This window comes from Vanacampus margaritifer, chromosome 7 (genome assembly GCF_051991255.1).
Source record: "Vanacampus margaritifer isolate UIUO_Vmar chromosome 7, RoL_Vmar_1.0, whole genome shotgun sequence".
In the NCBI taxonomy this organism is placed as follows: Eukaryota; Metazoa; Chordata; class Actinopteri; order Syngnathiformes; family Syngnathidae; genus Vanacampus; species Vanacampus margaritifer.
The window spans coordinates 8,863,295-8,880,041 of NC_135438.1; the positions used below are offsets into that span (position 1 = coordinate 8,863,295).

The 16,747-nt window shown below is 38.0% G+C and overlaps 1 protein-coding gene across 1 annotated transcript; it reads left to right on the forward strand.

Annotated features, from left to right (window-relative positions):
- The first annotated feature begins 1,057 nt into the window (after window positions 1–1,057).
- LOC144055208 (uncharacterized) lies at window positions 1,058–5,384 on the forward strand. Its single transcript, XM_077570997.1, has 4 exons — window positions 1,058–1,087; window positions 1,217–1,292; window positions 2,030–2,356; window positions 4,057–5,384. The coding sequence occupies exons 2-4, from the start codon at window positions 1,232–1,234 to the stop codon at window positions 4,446–4,448; spliced, it is 780 nt and encodes a 259-aa protein (XP_077427123.1). The 5' UTR covers window positions 1,058–1,087; window positions 1,217–1,231; the 3' UTR covers window positions 4,449–5,384.
- The last annotated feature ends 11,363 nt before the right edge of the window (window positions 5,385–16,747 follow it).

Below are 16,747 nucleotides of genomic sequence, written 5' to 3' on the forward strand. Positions count from 1 at the left end.
TTTGAATAATTTCCCCCACAGGAAATAAAGAAAACAGGGTCAAACTGTCGCCATCATAAAACCGTTATTAAGTGTCCAGGCTATTTTGAGCATTCATTCCAGTCAAGGAAGTACAAAATCAGCGAGACGGTCGTCAAAAACTGACAAAAGTATTGGGACGCAATACACAAAGCATCACTGGAGGCTTTTAGTAAATTTCTAAACCAAAACATGAATCGATGAAAAGGCCAAGTCTGATTGTCAAATCTGTAATTGGCTGGCGACCAGCTCAGGGTGTACTTGACCTTACCCGACATTAAAGAACTGCTAGCGGCTTATAAACTCAGTAGGGCTTTGGGGTTAATTAGTGGAGCCCAGAGTTCCAAGCAAACACGGTGAAGTAGCATTTTGCTGTTATGCTGCACACAAATGAAATATCATGCCAACAGAAATAATATCAGCCCCGAATGTGAATATTTTTAAGGCCAGGTTAAAAAAGGAAGACGTTTTTTCTTCTTCTTTTTTTTCTCCATGGCTATGTATGGGTGGGCGCTTATTATAAGGCATTTTTAAAATTAATTTTCCCAAAAGTTTTTTATTGCACTGTACATTCTTTTATTCCTGCACTGTGTTTTGAAACGGTTTGAAATGACCCGGGTCGATGAATAGGTTTCCCCGCGTTGTCGGATTCATAATATTCTTGAAATTGCAGTAATATTTGTTTAGAAATTTCAGATTATTCATCTGATTTGCAACAATATAATAAATCAATACACGTATTACCAGTTAGTTTTCTTCCTCTCTTTTTTTCAAATGTAAATGTTGAGAGAGAAAAAAGAACATCAAATTGGGATAAAAGTGACCTCTGAACTCCAATGAATTTGACAGCCAAACTCTAGAGGGAGCCCTGAACCAAGTCTTTATTGGGAATTTAACAATTAGCAGTCATTGTTCTACAAGTTGGCAGAAATGGACTACAACACAAAGTGCCCTTTGATTGCAACTTTTTGTGCCCCATCAAAAGAATTTAGAATGCTCATGTTCTCACACACACCCAACAATTTAAAAGCCCAGACGAGACAACCTCACCGCGCTGCAACAACTCCATGTGAGAATCCCTGCTTATGTTTTTATGATGGTTTAATCAATAACCATGATTACTCAGGAGCGGGGAAGTGACGCATTGTGACGAAACTGAAAGCTGCAGTCTTTTGAAAACTATTTTCCCTTTTTATAGTGCGGACGAGCAAGGATGAAGTTCCCAAGCCTGCTTTTTGTCGGCTTTCTAATTGAATTGACTCCTGCCACAAAAGGTATGTATCTATCTTTGTCCTTATTTATTTTGGCGATGTCTCAATCTAGCTGTTTCACGCATAATCGTTGTCCGGCGTGATAGGGATGAGCATTTCACAACCGGCACATTTCCTTGACAGGCTATGACAAAATGTGCTGTTATTGTTGATTTATTACTGTTATAATATTGCTATTTTTCCAATCGATGGATGGTAAAAGCTATTTTCCTGCCGGTGTTTTTACTTTGTACATTAGCTTTGAAATTAATTAGCTGAGTCTCCTTTATGGCATGAAGCAACAATAAATCGTACACAGCTCGCTGGCATAGCGCTCTCGCTGGGCAAAATCATCATAAAATAAAATGTTAAATTGTTTTTTAAACAAAAATTTGATTTCCAGGCCGGCATGGTGGTGGACTGGTTAGCATATCTGTCTCACAGTGCAGAGGTTGTGGGTTTGAATCCGGGTATGGTAGGCGGGCCTGGAGTGGCCAATCTGAAGCACTGTGAGAATTCCTGGTGGGCTAGGCCCTTACAGGTACCTATTTTGGCCCAGGGGTCCATTCCAAAATTAGGAAATAAATGTGGTTTTTGTAGTCCTAAATAGGCCTATAGTGTGACATGCATTTTCAGGCTTGGTCGCTAAGTTGCTAAGCGAGTCTCAGTTTTTTGTTGTTGTTTTTTTACAGTGATAATGATATTCAGGCTATCAGGACAAATTATGAATTGTCATTGCATTTTCTTGCATTCATTTACAGGATTGGTTTGCGTCAGCAATGTTACAGCCGACTGTGGCAAGCCGGTGGAAATAAACTGCAACGTGTCGACAAGGAGCGGCGGGCTGTCAGTCAAACATATGGAGTGGTCCCAAAACCACAAGCCTTTGTGTCAAGTGAACAAAGATGGGGAATTGCACCACAGCAAAAATACAAAAAGTGACTTCCGCTGCGAGTACAGAAAAGACCAGCTGTCGCTCATCTTTACAAAAGTGCAGCCGGAGGATAGCGGGGCCTTAAACCGCTACATGTGCAAAGTGCATTCAAACCAGGGAATGTCACATGGATACAGCTGGATAGAACTGCAAGGTCAGTCCAAATCTACATCATCAACATCACCACGAGATTTTCGTTCCATTTAATGTATCAACAAATGTACCCCATTTACATTGAACTCACACAAAATGGCCACAGAAAGAAGACTTTCCGTGAATAAACTACACGCCATGCTAATTGCTATGCTAACCTAAGATTGACACGGCTAGCACATTTAAGAGGGAATCAATCAAGTGCTTGCGTGATGGAGTACACTTTTCACAAACATGTGTATCCAACTTTGCACAGTAAAATAGCAGGCAAATTAATAAATGTGTGGACGCTGGAGAGTAAATCTAATCGCTAAACTGAAACCAGAATTGAATTACTATATGCAGCCTTTGTCAACCAGGGGGAGTGGCCTAAAAGGATTAAAAGTACATTAATATAGTATAAAATATTTATAATACCATTAATGTTATTGCTTTCACAAGAGTCTTAAGTTTTGATTTTGACTTTTGAGGTCTGTACAATAAATGTTATCAAAATTGCGTTAGTCATTTAAAAATAAAATCAATTCAGCTTTATTTCTAAGAAAATATAGTTTGCTGCTATATGCAATCTGAATTTAACAAATACAATTTTTTTGATTATATTCAAATGAAAACAAATAGATTTTTATAGTTCTGTACTTTTACTGTAAAAAAAAAAAAAAAAAGGGCTCCACAAAATTAGAACATTTGTGCTCAAAAAAGTAATTGATAACAGAAAAGAAATTCTTTCGAGCCTTGAACTACATCAGTAGAAAACCAACAGTCACCAGTAAACTACAGTACATTAGTTTCACTGTTTAGCTAACTGATAGCTGGTCAAACAGTAACTGAGCTTCATGTTGGTTCCGCGTTTAATCAATAAAATACACAAACATGTAATAGACAATACAGACACTTGTTTTAGTCCCATTAAAAAAAAAAAAAGGAGTTAAATGCTAAGATAAAGTGCAAAGTGGCTAACTTTGCGCAAGATTGGATGACTTGCTTAACCCAAGTATTTACTTGACTTTTGCTATAATCCCTTGGGACTCCCACCCACTTCCAGGACCCCTTTAATTGAACATTACCTTACTGAAAAGTCATGTGGACCTGATGGTGTGTTGTTGTTTGTCACAACTGACATTTATAGAGGCCGAAACTGCTGGGTGCTTCAACCGCTTAGTCATCAGATGTGCACATGTTGCTAAATGTCCAGTATTGATTTTGCTGCAACGCTAAGTGCCTGTGTCTGCCTTTAAAAGGATATTTTTTTGCCTCATGAATGAAATGGCTTTCTATAAACATTAAATAAGCCTGTTAAACGGTAAGTCAATCTAAATGTAAACAGATAAACAGATCTAGGTAGAAAAGAGGTGAAATAGGCCAACTATAAATGTAGTTTTAAAGTCTTAAAAACCCGGATGATTTTAATAATGACTTGCAAATAAATCCTCAAGTTAGACAACAATTACAAAGTTGGGTTATTGTAAAAAACCCAATTAAGTGGGTCAAAAAGGAAGTGACCACCACTTGGGTACTGTTTGGGTATTTCATTTCATTTAAAAAGTTGGGTCAAATTAATAACAACATTTTTGGGATCATATTGACCCAATTGGTAATTGGGTTAAAATTACCCCATTTTGGTGTGTTTTTGTCATCGTTTTTAGCGTGTAAAATGTTTGAGTGCAAACATTGATTCCAACCTGATGGTCTGCTCCTCAGAGTGCTGCGGGGCGGTCAAAGGTGTTTTGTCCAAGGACGGTCCGGTCTGCACGTTCAGCGGCGTCTATGCGGATGGAGACGTCGTATGGTCTTCTCAAAATCAGTCGGAGGGACCCGTAAGGCATAACACTTTTAAAAGTGTAGAAGAAGGCGGCTGGTTAACCATTCGCAGTCAGCTGGAAGGGAATCCCACCGGGGCCTTCAACTGTACCCTGATGAGCATCGGATCTGGAAGACAAATTGCATGCAATTCGTCTGACGCTGAATTCTTAGGCGGGTATGGACTGAAGCCTCAGGGATTCACAGGCAATGTTGGGAATGATGTTGGATCTCTTCACCCTTCGCTGACATTTCTGTTGATATCCACCCTACTTGTTGTCATGCAGCAATGAAGGTTTTGCTTAACTCATTTTCACTGAAGCAACCCCCTTCGCTCCCGGCTGTTTTACTGGATTTCGACTGATTTTGCAAGGCCCACAGAATATTGTGTTCTATTGCTATGAAAACATGAAACCTACCAGGAGCTTTTTTGCAACATGGCCCAGGTTGATCCCTTATACTCTCCTGCCACCTGTTGGCCGTTTTGGTTATAACTATCATTGCTTCAACCATTGTCTTCAGTTCAGAGGTTGCAGTGAAGCCTTCTGTATGCTCTAGCATGAAATATATACATACATATATATATATATGTATTTATACGTTTTTGGGAGCAAATGAGTTAATTAATTCCTAAGCATTTAGTGTGATTAGAATCTCTTCAGCATCAACCTCTGGGCTCAATCTTCTGTCACCATTGGATGCTTTTGCTATAGTCTCGCCCCTGGGACTCGTACCATTTCCCTCGACACGTGGCTGGAAAACAGGATCTATGGTTTTGTTGACTTTCTTTTGTTTAGATTTTGTTTTTCATCTTTCTTCTTTGCTCATGTCTAACTTGTTAGGTTTTGTTTTCCACCTGTTCTCGTCAGCCCGGTCCCTTGTGTCAACCAATCAGGTCCCCTCAGCGACCTGTATTGTCCAGGCTCGTCACTTTGATTGTATTTAGTTCCTCTGCTTTCCTTCCGTCTTTCCTGATTCATTCTATTTGTTGCTCTAACATCTTACGTCGCCTCCGGCTTCATTTTCCCCATTGCAATGACTGTTTGGTTTCTTTGATTTGTTGGACTTGCTTAATTTGGTATTTTGATCAACCCCAGTATCCTGTTTTTGTAAAATTATCTTGCCTTCCTGCATTTGGGTCCTCCACAACAAATCTTAACAGTATGATCTGGATCAATAAAAATGAAATAAATAATAATGCAAATCAAAATAATAAATGGCAAGAAAACTGTGGCACTACTCATTGGCTCAGGATTCACCATCTCCAAGTCACAACTCACTCCTGCTCCACCAATCCCCATCGACGGTTTCCACCCAAGTCAAGAGTGTCTACAGCACCCTCTATGCAGCATCTCCGGACTTCGCCCATCATGGTCTCAATCCAGCACTGAAATCCTGATCCACTATCTTATGTCACATCCCTGATCAATTATTCCTCTCTGGTCTCCCTTCCAAACTCAGAAACAAACTCCAAATCATCCAGAACTTGGCAGCCAGGATCATCACAACTCTTCTCAATCAACTTCACTGGCTGGCTTTATAATACCATATCCTTTACAAAACCCCGCCTCTCACCTACAAAGCTCTCCATAACTTACGTCTGTGACCTCTTGCATGAACACACCCTTCCGCACCCTCCGCTCAACGTCTGCTGGTTTCTGTATTCCAAAACTGCCTGAACTCCCTCACAATATTTAAAAAGCAAACAAAAACTCATTGTTCAAACCCACATATTCGCTTGCAGCTTTTTTTTTCTGATTAGCTGTTTCTGTTATTCTTTTGTTGTCTTATTGATGCTTTTTTTAACTTCTCTTTTGACCCATACTTCAAGACGACCTTAGCTGGCATGAAAGGCGCTCCTAAATAAAATTATTATTTAACTGTTGTCTGGTTTAGTAACAGTGAGGTATTTTGCTGATAAAGACCAAGGTAGTGCTGCTTGTACGGTCCAAAGGTTTATGATTTTGTTTCTACTTTCTGATTGACGTGAACAAGGAAGTTAGCACTGTTGAGTGGCGACAACAAGGGAGCAGCTTGTCACCTTAGCCTATAAACAAACATGTCTCCTGAAACTGGGTCAAATATAATAGCTTTGTTTGATTGTTTCTTTATTGTCTTATGTCAATGGCAACAAGCATAAGCCATAAGACTTCAAGTCAACACTATAGTAAATTTCAGGAGTAAATTCTAATAGTAAGTTGATTAAGGGATGAGAAACTGGAAAAAAAAGCTATGAGGAAAATGAACTATCAGTTAATTATTGCTTTCTAAATGGACACCATCATTTATGGGTTTCGGTTAGATTTTTTTTTTTTTTAACGTATCGATCGAGACTTTTGTCTCTACAGTCTCTGATGGGCTATTTTTGTCAAGGTGCGTTGTATTTTTAAACAACAGCTAAAAAGTACGATGTGATGCATAAAGAGAGAAAGACATTTTCCAAAGATCATGTTAATAATATTCTAAATAAATATATATATATATATATATATATATATATATATATATATATATTGTTTGTATTTTCTAAACTGCAAACTCCCTTTTAACTGCCGAGCTGAATTCTGTTGCTAACCAAAAAAGGAGCACTTACTGAAGTATGCATAGTTTCTCAGATGTGCACCCTCATCACTTGTTGGAAACGGGTTTCCTGCAGTTTTGAATTAAAATCATAATTTATTGGATTATGTGGCGTTTGTGGCATTTCTTCATAATACAGTGTTCCCTCGATTATCGCTAGGGTTATGTTCCCAAAAATACGAAGAAGTCAGGTTTATTTAATTTCACATTTATATATGTTTTGAGGCTGTAAAAACCTTCACCATGCACTTTATACACATTTCTAACGTTCAAACCTTAAGTTTTTTTTTTTAAAGAGGCATACTACTAAAAAAAACATGCAAAATTGCACACACAAAAATCCGCAAAACGGCAAAGCAGCGAAAGGTGAACTGCGTTATAGCAAGAGAACATAATTTGTAGACTTTTTTTTGTTTTTTTTTCCACAGTCTAATTTTACTTAACATCAACTGTAATTAACAGCATATTATTGTATCCATGTGATTGGCTAATGACAAGACCACCCGGAGTCCAATGTCAGCTGGGACAAACTCCAGCTCACCTGCAACCAATAGATTATTTTAACCAAACAATTATATCAAATCTATATGTAATATATAAAATAGTAAACAGTATTGCTGAAATCCACATTAAAGGAACTAAACATAATGTGGACAAATACTGTAGATTCGAAGTTGGTTGTTATACAAATAGCGGTGTGAATGCATGGTGAACAGTGAACACTATACAGAACGAAATGCATTTGTTCGAAAAATTGTTTTTATAATAGTAAAGATAAGTGGTATTGAAGATGACTGGATAAAGTCCCCCATAGAGATTTTTCAATGAATTTCAAAAGCTAAAGGCAGGAAATTTTGCTTGCAAAGATCACGCTAGTGCTTTATGGGTATATACTGCCCCCTGGTGTATCATTTGGGATCCGCAGTTCTTAAACTTGGAGAACAGCTTTGAGTGTTTTCATAATGCTCATAATTATCTCAATTTAACTTAATCATGGGCCTCAAAGTTCAACACAGTTTTACTCTCAGATTACAGTTCACTTCACTTCCATGTCAAACAATTTGAGTATTTTCAGAATTTGAAGCGTTGAAGCTTTTTTTTTTTTTTTTTTTTTTTGCTTCAGTGCATTTATTTCTTAAGAGGAGACAGCTGAGAGCATTTTCAAGTCACTGGTTAGAGTCGAGAGAGTAAAGAGGAGCTTTTAGCTTGACGGTGCATTACCAGTGCCACCTTGTCACATTGACCTGTCAACACAGCCCACTTTTGCCAAATTCCCTAGAAGTGGCATTGAACATTTTATGCTGGGGGTTGCGGTGATCTTCATGGTCAGAAATCGCAGTTGCAACTTGCACAAGGCCTGCAGTTCTTTAGATGTTTCCCTGTGGTTCATTGTGACCTCCTGGATAAGTTGTCAATTTGTAATGTATCCTCTGTGATCAATAAGTGATTACTGTACTGGGAAACAGTTGTCAAAGAGAGCTGCCCCCTCCCCCGCCCCCCTCTTAAAACCTCATCGCTACTTTTATAGCACATGCATTAAACGCATTTTAAGATGGCCAATTCCTATACCTAATTTACCTGATTTTCTTCGTATGTAATACTTCCATTTCTTGAGATAGTCAATTTGGTGTTTCCCATCGTGGTCAACTGTAATGTTCAAAATAAGACAAAAATAAAATCAATAATTTTTTCACGACGAGTGTGTGTAGTAAATCTATAAAATATGGACATCTAAGCAGTATAGAAATAGAATAGAACTCAATTTCACATTATCAATTGAACTACTGACATAAATTTCCTACAATATAGTCTAATTTATTGATACAAGACGCACCTACACGTCTCACCAGATGGGGGCGCAAGTGGCAAACTTAAAGTCAGGCCTGCTCGCCCAAAATGACTTGATTGGTTGTAGGCGACATGGACGGTTTAAAGCAGGGATGGGCAACTGGAAAGCCCGCGACCACAACCTGAATGGCCACTTGGATAATTTAAATAAATAAATAACAGTTTTGAATGCTTTTTGTTTGCTTGTTTTTTGGAGAGAGGAAATCATAAACATGTTATCGCCAGAATACTCACAAGTTTTCAATTTTATATATATATATATATATATATATAAAATGGACCGATCTGCTACTTGGGTCAATTTGACCCAATATTTATGCATTGTTCTACACTAAAAGATCAATTTCTTGACTCAAAGTTGGGTCAAAATGACCCATTAAGTGGATCGGTCCATTTTTGATCCATAATTGGGTTACTTTTGACCCCACTGTTTTTAGAGTGTATGTTGTTAGGATAGTGAAGATTTTACTGTACAGTATGCATTGCATGCAATGAGAAATGTATTATAAAATAATAATAATAAATCATGTAGCATGCATTTTTATCCTTATTAAAAATGGCATTTTTGTCATACATCTCACACACACACATAATTTAAGTTGGTTATCCCTGATGTAAAGAGTCTGCTTAAATAAACCCAGTGAACCCAGAATATGAGCAGTAATTAAAGTAAACTGTGAGTCACGACAGGCACCTCCTAAGTCTTTGTTATGCTCTTGCAATTGTAACAGGCAGGAAAAAGATTGTAGACATGCTCTGTTTTCTTCTTACATCATCTCTCCATGTTTAAACTTCTCATCATGACAAAGTACACAGTGGGGGTTGCTCATTTATTTAACTCTGCGTGTGTGTGTGTGTTTGCTTCAGGTTAAGTTCCCATGGCAACACAAGTGTCTCGCTGTGTGCCCCCGGCATGGTGTGTTTGTGTGTCTGGACAATTACCGGCGGGGGGGGGGGGGGGGGGGGGGGGGTGGAGGGTGGCTGTTATCTTCTCTCCGAGAGAGTTACATTATCGCCCTGGCGGGCTGGTGGTCGTCGGTCAGGTGAGCGTCCTCTCGGCTGGTTACATCACACACAAACAACCCAAAGAGGAAGAGAGGAGGCCAGAAAAGGCAAGAAAAGAGGGATTGACAGAGGAGATAAAAGACAATTTCTGTCAACAAACACATGGGATTGAAATTATGTAAGCGTTTACAATTAAGAGCTAATGTAAGGTAACTGTAGTTTGTGTCGATTCACGTTCCCGCCCTTCTAGCTACATAATGCAGAAAATTAGCATATTTGCTGACAGTTAGACAAACTCGTTTACACAATACTCTTAATGAGACACGCCTACACAGAATGACATTGGCAAATTTGTTGCTGACTGTGCGATAGTGACACGTAAGAGTGGCACGCCTACGCACATGGTTAGCTACTAATAGCTAGATCACTGTTGTAAGCTAACTGTAGACTTGGCTACTTTGTCGTGTTGATTCCTGATAATTATCGCACATGACAATTATCCGCACACTAGTCATGAATGATATGACAATACATTCTGAAGACATTGAAGCCAGTAAATGAAGTGCATAGTGTAAAAGGTGAGACTTCTTTTTTTTTTTTTTCTTTTTTTTTTTTAGAGCTCAGTATTGTTCATTCGATTTGACATCATCATTGCTCTCCTTTTTAAAAAATAAATAAATAAAAAAATAATAATAAAAAAATAATATATATTTTTTAAATTTATTTATTAATTTTTTAAAATATATATACATATACACACATATATATATATATATATATATATATATTTTTTTTTTTTGTATGTGGGTGAGCATGTGCATGTGCGTGCGTGCGTGTGCGTGCGTGCGTGTGCGTGCGTGCGTGTGTGTATTCATCAGTTCACCTAAAGCCCATTAAAAAAAAATCCCATACTAATAATATAATATAATAATAAATTGCCAAATGCAGAAACATCAATGTAAGTTATCACGATGTAGTGGCTCTCGCTAACAGACAGAATTAAGTAACCAGAATTAGGTTAAAAAAATTCTATATACGTAGACCATGTTTCTATAAATTTTGATATTTAGTTTTTATTTGAGGCAGATATTTTTTCCACTAAAATGTGACTTATGAGGAGGTTAGACCATTGGTCGATATTCAGAGTTTGTTTATTTTTCCAGTTAACAAGAATTGTTTTTTTTAGCGATAGTAAGGGCTACAAGTGTAGATTGAAATTGTTTATGTGGTAAGTCAGTTGTTGTTAGGTCACCTAGCAAACACAAGTTTGGAGATAAAGGTATCCTACAGTCCAAAATAGCGGAAAGTTTTTCTAAGACTTTAGTCCAGAAATACATAACCGGAGTACATAACCATAAAGCATGAACATAAGTGTCTGTAGTGTTTTGTAAACATTGGAGACAAATGTCGGAGTCTGAGAGTCCCATTTTCTTCATCATATATTGAGCAATGTATGTTGTGTGAATAATTTTATATTGGATAAGTTGTAAAGTTGTAAAAAAGGTGAGACTTCTGAAAACAGCGCGTGCGTGATTAAATGTAGATTCCTGACAGTCAGTCACAGTTGATAAAAATGAAAGGATCCTGTAAATTATATAAGGAATGAATGTGCGTCATTTTGGAGCTACTAATGGAAGTTAAAGGCAGCAATACCAAAAGTACAATTTTGTAAAAAATAAATTGACATGGATGGGAAAATAGCGAAAACGTGTAGGAACACCTGTATTGTAAAATTAGGAACACATTTTAAAATTATTATTATGTTGCAATGAAATAACCTCTGTGGTTAATTGTGCATCTAAGGCTTATGACTTCAACTTGGATTTCTGTCTTTTAATTTTATAGATAGTGCTGTTTTCCTATTCAAAGGGGTGTGTTGAGGGCGGGGCCAATTGGGCACGGCTTGCTATGCCCTGCAAATTTTTTCTATTCTGATCTATGAACTGAACTAGTTCATTTTAAAAATTTGTGAGCTGAACTTTTAATTAGTTTGCATAGAAAATTTACTTTTAAGTATAAGCAAACCCTATAAGTGAACATTTATAATCGCATGAAATGTGCATATAAAGCGTCTCTCAGACTTATTGGTACTAATTGGGTTTCCATCCAAATCTTTTGAGAATTTTAAGCAAATTTAATGAAAATGCGCAAAACGAAGGTGACTTACAGCATGCCCGGTTCCATTTGTTTTTATTTTGTGAATATTGGGAGGAGAGGAGACTGCAGCGCCGTGAGATGACATCATAAGAACGTCTTCCCTGCCACAACATTTGGCTGTCAACAAAACATTCATGTCTGCTTTTTTTTTATGTATTCCAGAACTATTTCTATTTCTTTATTCACCCTCAAACTTTCAGAAAGCTCCGTCTGCTTCCCCCACCCCCATCAGCATGCGGAGTGCCTTGAACAAAGATTTGCTATGAGCCAATAAGAAGTCACCTTTTTATATATAATGACCCCAACACAGGAAAAAGCTGCACAACCTGCTGCCAAAACCAACAAAAGCACGTCAAGAGCTTGGGGTCATGGTGGTGCGAATGACGATCAGATATGTCTGCAACGAGACAAAAGCAACACAAACACTGTCAACATTCCAGTCCATTTGGAATGAAGATCCGCAAGAATGCGGTGGACGGCGACAAAAGATGACATGAGGGTAAGAGCTTGCCTTTGGCTGGGATTAGCATCGCACTTGTGTTTTATCTAAGAACAAAATCTAGCAAAGCGCAACTCATTTTAGGGCGTGCTTTTTCCTTATGTTTTTAAGACCGGGCCACTGCCGTTTCACCTTGGCAACCATCATTGCATCATGGCATCCACAATTGGAGGGAATTGAACATGGAACTTAACACTATGTTCTCACACGAAAAGCACTTGAATAAATCGATTCAATTACTTTGTACAACTGGCCACAGCAACATGCTTTTATAACGCCCGCCGCACTCCACCGAACACAGCATGTGCTTGTGGGTCACATCTCTCCACCCATCACACACGGCAGTGAGTCAAACACCGAACGCACCATAATGTCGGCGTGGGCTCCCTTTTGGAGACTCAAAAACACTCTTTTCCTCCTCCGCAGCGGGCTTCATGCATGGTATATGATGGGAGCGAAACACGAGTGACTCACAGCTTGGAATTCGTTTGTAACGCTGTCTTCTGCTCGTTAATCAACAAGCTTTAACATACAGGACTCATCCAGGCTGCTTTCACCTGCGACAGTAACAAATGTTGCTCCGCTGACATCAACGCATGCATAATCTGCCTGGGCAAGAGTGCGTCTGTCATGTTGAAATTCAAGAAAATAGGACAAGGGATAGAAGCTATAAATGTGAGCAAACAATCATTTTAGATGGCAGCTCCGGTAAAGCGTGGCTGCCGGAGAACGTCAACAAAGATCACAAGCCCGACAATAAGACACTCTCATGAATGTTGAGATTCTTCTATAAGGTTTTGTTTTTACTCCTGGTAAGCTTGAATGTTCCAGAAAACAATTATGGTTTTATTTTCACCTTTGCATACTAGAAGACGACTTAAATGGAAATAACATATTCATGCAAATATTCCTTCTATTTCCCTCCATGGAATGCAAAAATAAGATGAGGTTGAAGGTATAGAATATTCATCAGGCTTTGATGCTCATGCATGTGTGTGTGTGGGGGCTTATATCACATTATGGGGACCATTTTCTGTGTTTTTACTATCATTGTGAGGACCATGTGTTCTTGTAGGGACATTTTGTGGTCCCCATGCGTCCAAACCTCTTTTTGAGGTTCAAAACTTAGTTTTGGAGTTTAGGTTTGAATTCGGTTATGGTTGAGGTTAGGGTAAGGAATGGGGGTAGGCAATCATTTTTGATGGTCGGGGTTAGGGTAAGGGTCTAGGAAATGCATTATGTCAATGAGATGTCCCCACTAGACATGTAAACCCAACTTTGTGTGTGTGTGTGTGTGTGTGTGTGTGTGTGTGCGCATGTGTGCGTGTGTGTGTTTTACCGTACGCAGAGTGTTTTTCCAGTCCCTTCCCATCAGCCTGAGTTTACCTGAGACAGCCTGGTGATAATTCTCATCATTCAAATTTAACTCTTATTAATGAAGCCATTAACGTGTCAAAGAATTCACTGTAAGACCCTGCAAAAGCACAACATTGTTGCCAAATGAAACCCTTGATGACAGTTTTGACCTACTAGATTGTCTTGTCCTGTTAAAACTACATAGAGAATTAATCCAACCAGGTGTAAATATGCATAATTATGCAGTGAAAACAAGCAAAACAGTAGGCCTATCATACATGTATTTATGAGTGACTATTATTACAAGTATGAATAACATTGTGGCTCATGAACGCTTACATTATAAATTGAGATATAAAATGTGTGATTAATTTGCGATTAATTGTGAGTTAATTATTGAAGTACAGATGCTCCCCTACTTACGAACATTCGAGTTGCGAACAACGGTACATGCGAACATTTCTGCGCATACAGTATGTCGAAAAATGTTTGGAAAGAGATGCTGTAAGTTAGATTTTGTATTCCGCGTAGTGCTTCTTCCCGCCGCTAATACCGACGATTGGCGCTGTGAGAGCTCATTGGAGGCTGAGCAACGTGGCGAGGAGGAGGAGGAAGAAAACGCCGGTCCCCATGAAGCAGCTCTCTCTCTCTAACATACGTAGTACAGTACAGTACTGTACGTATTCTCTCCATTTTATTAAGTTTTTTTCAGTACAAACCAATGCAGGTTACTTGTACAAGCCTTATATAAACCTTCAATATACTTATATAGGCTTTAAACATAAATTAGAATACAAAATATAGCACTGAAGCAACTTACGAACAAATTCACTTTACGAACGATCGTCCGGAACGTAACTCGTTCGTAAGGTGGGGAGCGTCTGTAATGCGATTAAAAATTATAATCTACTGACACCTATATATATATATATATATATATATATATGTGTGTGTGTGTGTGTGTGTGTGTACAGTGGTACCTCGGCGTTTGAACATAATTCGTTCCTGCGAAGTGTTGAAAGTCCGAATTATTCCTATTTTAGTTTTTTACATTTACAGTACAGTGCAGTATTTAAACAATAAAAATACATTACCTGTTGTGGTGTGATGGCATCAGTGGATGATAAATGCTATGTTAATGCTAGCTTTAGTTTAGTGCTGAGTTTGTGTATTTTACATTGTGCATACTGTTAAGACTACTAAGCGGTCCTTGCGTGCATTGTTTAACGTCAGGCATGTTGTTGAACAGCTAAGGGGGGGTCCTCGTGCCAGTATTTACAGAAGTAGTACTCGACTTCAATGTAATGACCTTTTCGCTCAATTAGTACGTTAAACCGAGGTTCCACCACAAATGGATAATGGACGTCTACATGCCAAAATGACATGGTTGGATTGTAGATTAATCATAATAACTATTCTAATTTAATGTGCTTTGACGCCTTGGTGGGAACATGCCCTTTTACCTTGCTTTTTAGGGAACACCCAAATGGTAGCTGTATGACATGAATGCAGCACAAGTATGTGCAAATCACCCGAGCTCATTAGTGCTTTCAATCATGTTCCAAGACTGTCTATACTGTCATTAGGTGTGAGTCAGAACAGTTATGTAAGCTGTTTTTTGGCGCAATACTTTGAGGATAGCAAGAATAATCGAGAAATAGACTGTATATTTAGGTAATATCTTGATATAAACTGTAGATAATTTTTCTTTTCTTTTTTTTTTTTACATAACTTTTACAATTATTTTGGGAAATGTCTTTGGTTGAATTATGGATGTTCGATAAAAAAAAAATTCAGGCCAATACCAGTACGAGTACAGTATTCACACTGAGTATTCACCAATACCGTAAATATAAAATTTCTATAAAATGTATTCTAAAACAAAAACCTTCATTTCTGATGTGTCAAACTGCTGCAGTACAGCGCCAACAACTGCCGGGGAGGACTTACTCAATGCCATATTTTTTTTTTGCCTTAAGTATCGTGGCTGGTATCGCCAGTCTCCTCGAGTACCCGATACCTTAAAATAAGGCCAGTATTGGTCCAATACCGATACTTGGTAGCTTGCCCATTCTTAGGTTGAAGAATACAAGATATAATAGGCAAAAAGAATAATAGTATAAAAGGAATAAATGATTTTAGGACTACGTATTGAAATTGGACCACATTATGTGCGTAATTATACATCATAAAGAGATATCATATGCTATGAGTAATTAAACCTCCTTCTACTAGAGAGTTTTATTTCATCTGCTGATTGAAGACTTGGCATGATTTCTATAACCTTACTTGTCAGGCCTGCATGAAATATAACATTAATCATTTTGAGGCTGTGCTCCAATCATGTACAGTAATTGGTTTGCAAGAGCTCATCAGATTTGAAAAAGTACAAAAGCGGCCACAACAAAAATACTCAAAAGAGAAGCCTCACATACATTTCAGAGAATGAAGTTTAAATGAAAGGAGAGAAAGCCATCTTAATGACAATAATCTCAGACTTTTATGACAAATACCGTAAAAAAAAAAAGAAAAAAGAAAATGATGTAATATTCTTAATAAAAACAAGCTACAATTTTAGAGCAAAAAGTCGTAATTTTACCAAAAATAAAAGGAAAAAAATGTCATTAATGATGGTCGCAGCAGAATAAATTCTGGAAAAGCCTTATCAATCAAACAAGATCATGTATCAGGCTATGACGTTAAAACCAAGGTGCGAACCAAACTGTGATTTTTGTCAAACCCTCACACCATGAACGCATATAATTTTGAAATCAGCACTGGAGAGACTTCATTTGATTAAGATGGTGAGGCTGACAAGAGTGTTTAAAATACTGATTGCAATTAGCAGATGGAAGAACACATCCCACTCTCATCACTACGGACCACACAAAAAAAAAGAAGACATGGACAAAAACACTTACCCGCTACGCATATGGAGTGAAACACACAAGGACAAAAAACATACAGTACCTTCACACCTCATCATACGGTATTCTCGCTTGGAGCAGCAGGAAATTTGCATTTGAAAATGAGATTTTACAATCTCATTTCTTTCTTACAGCATATTTTGGGCAATATTTGCGGTTGTTGCACGGACTCACACACATGAATAAATGCAGCGACAAACACCGACACGCAAAATGAGAA

Excerpts from the sequence above, each read along its gene's own strand:
- LOC144055208 (XM_077570997.1), top strand. The coding sequence starts at position 1,232 with ATGAAGTTCCCAAGCCTGCTTTTTGTCGGCTTTCTAATTGAATTGACT. Across the intron at positions 1,293-2,029 it reads ATTGACTCCTGCCACAAAAG|GATTGGTTTGCGTCAGCAAT; the intron begins GTATGTATCTAT and ends ATTCATTTACAG. Across the intron at positions 2,357-4,056 it reads CAGCTGGATAGAACTGCAAG|AGTGCTGCGGGGCGGTCAAA; the intron begins GTCAGTCCAAAT and ends TCTGCTCCTCAG.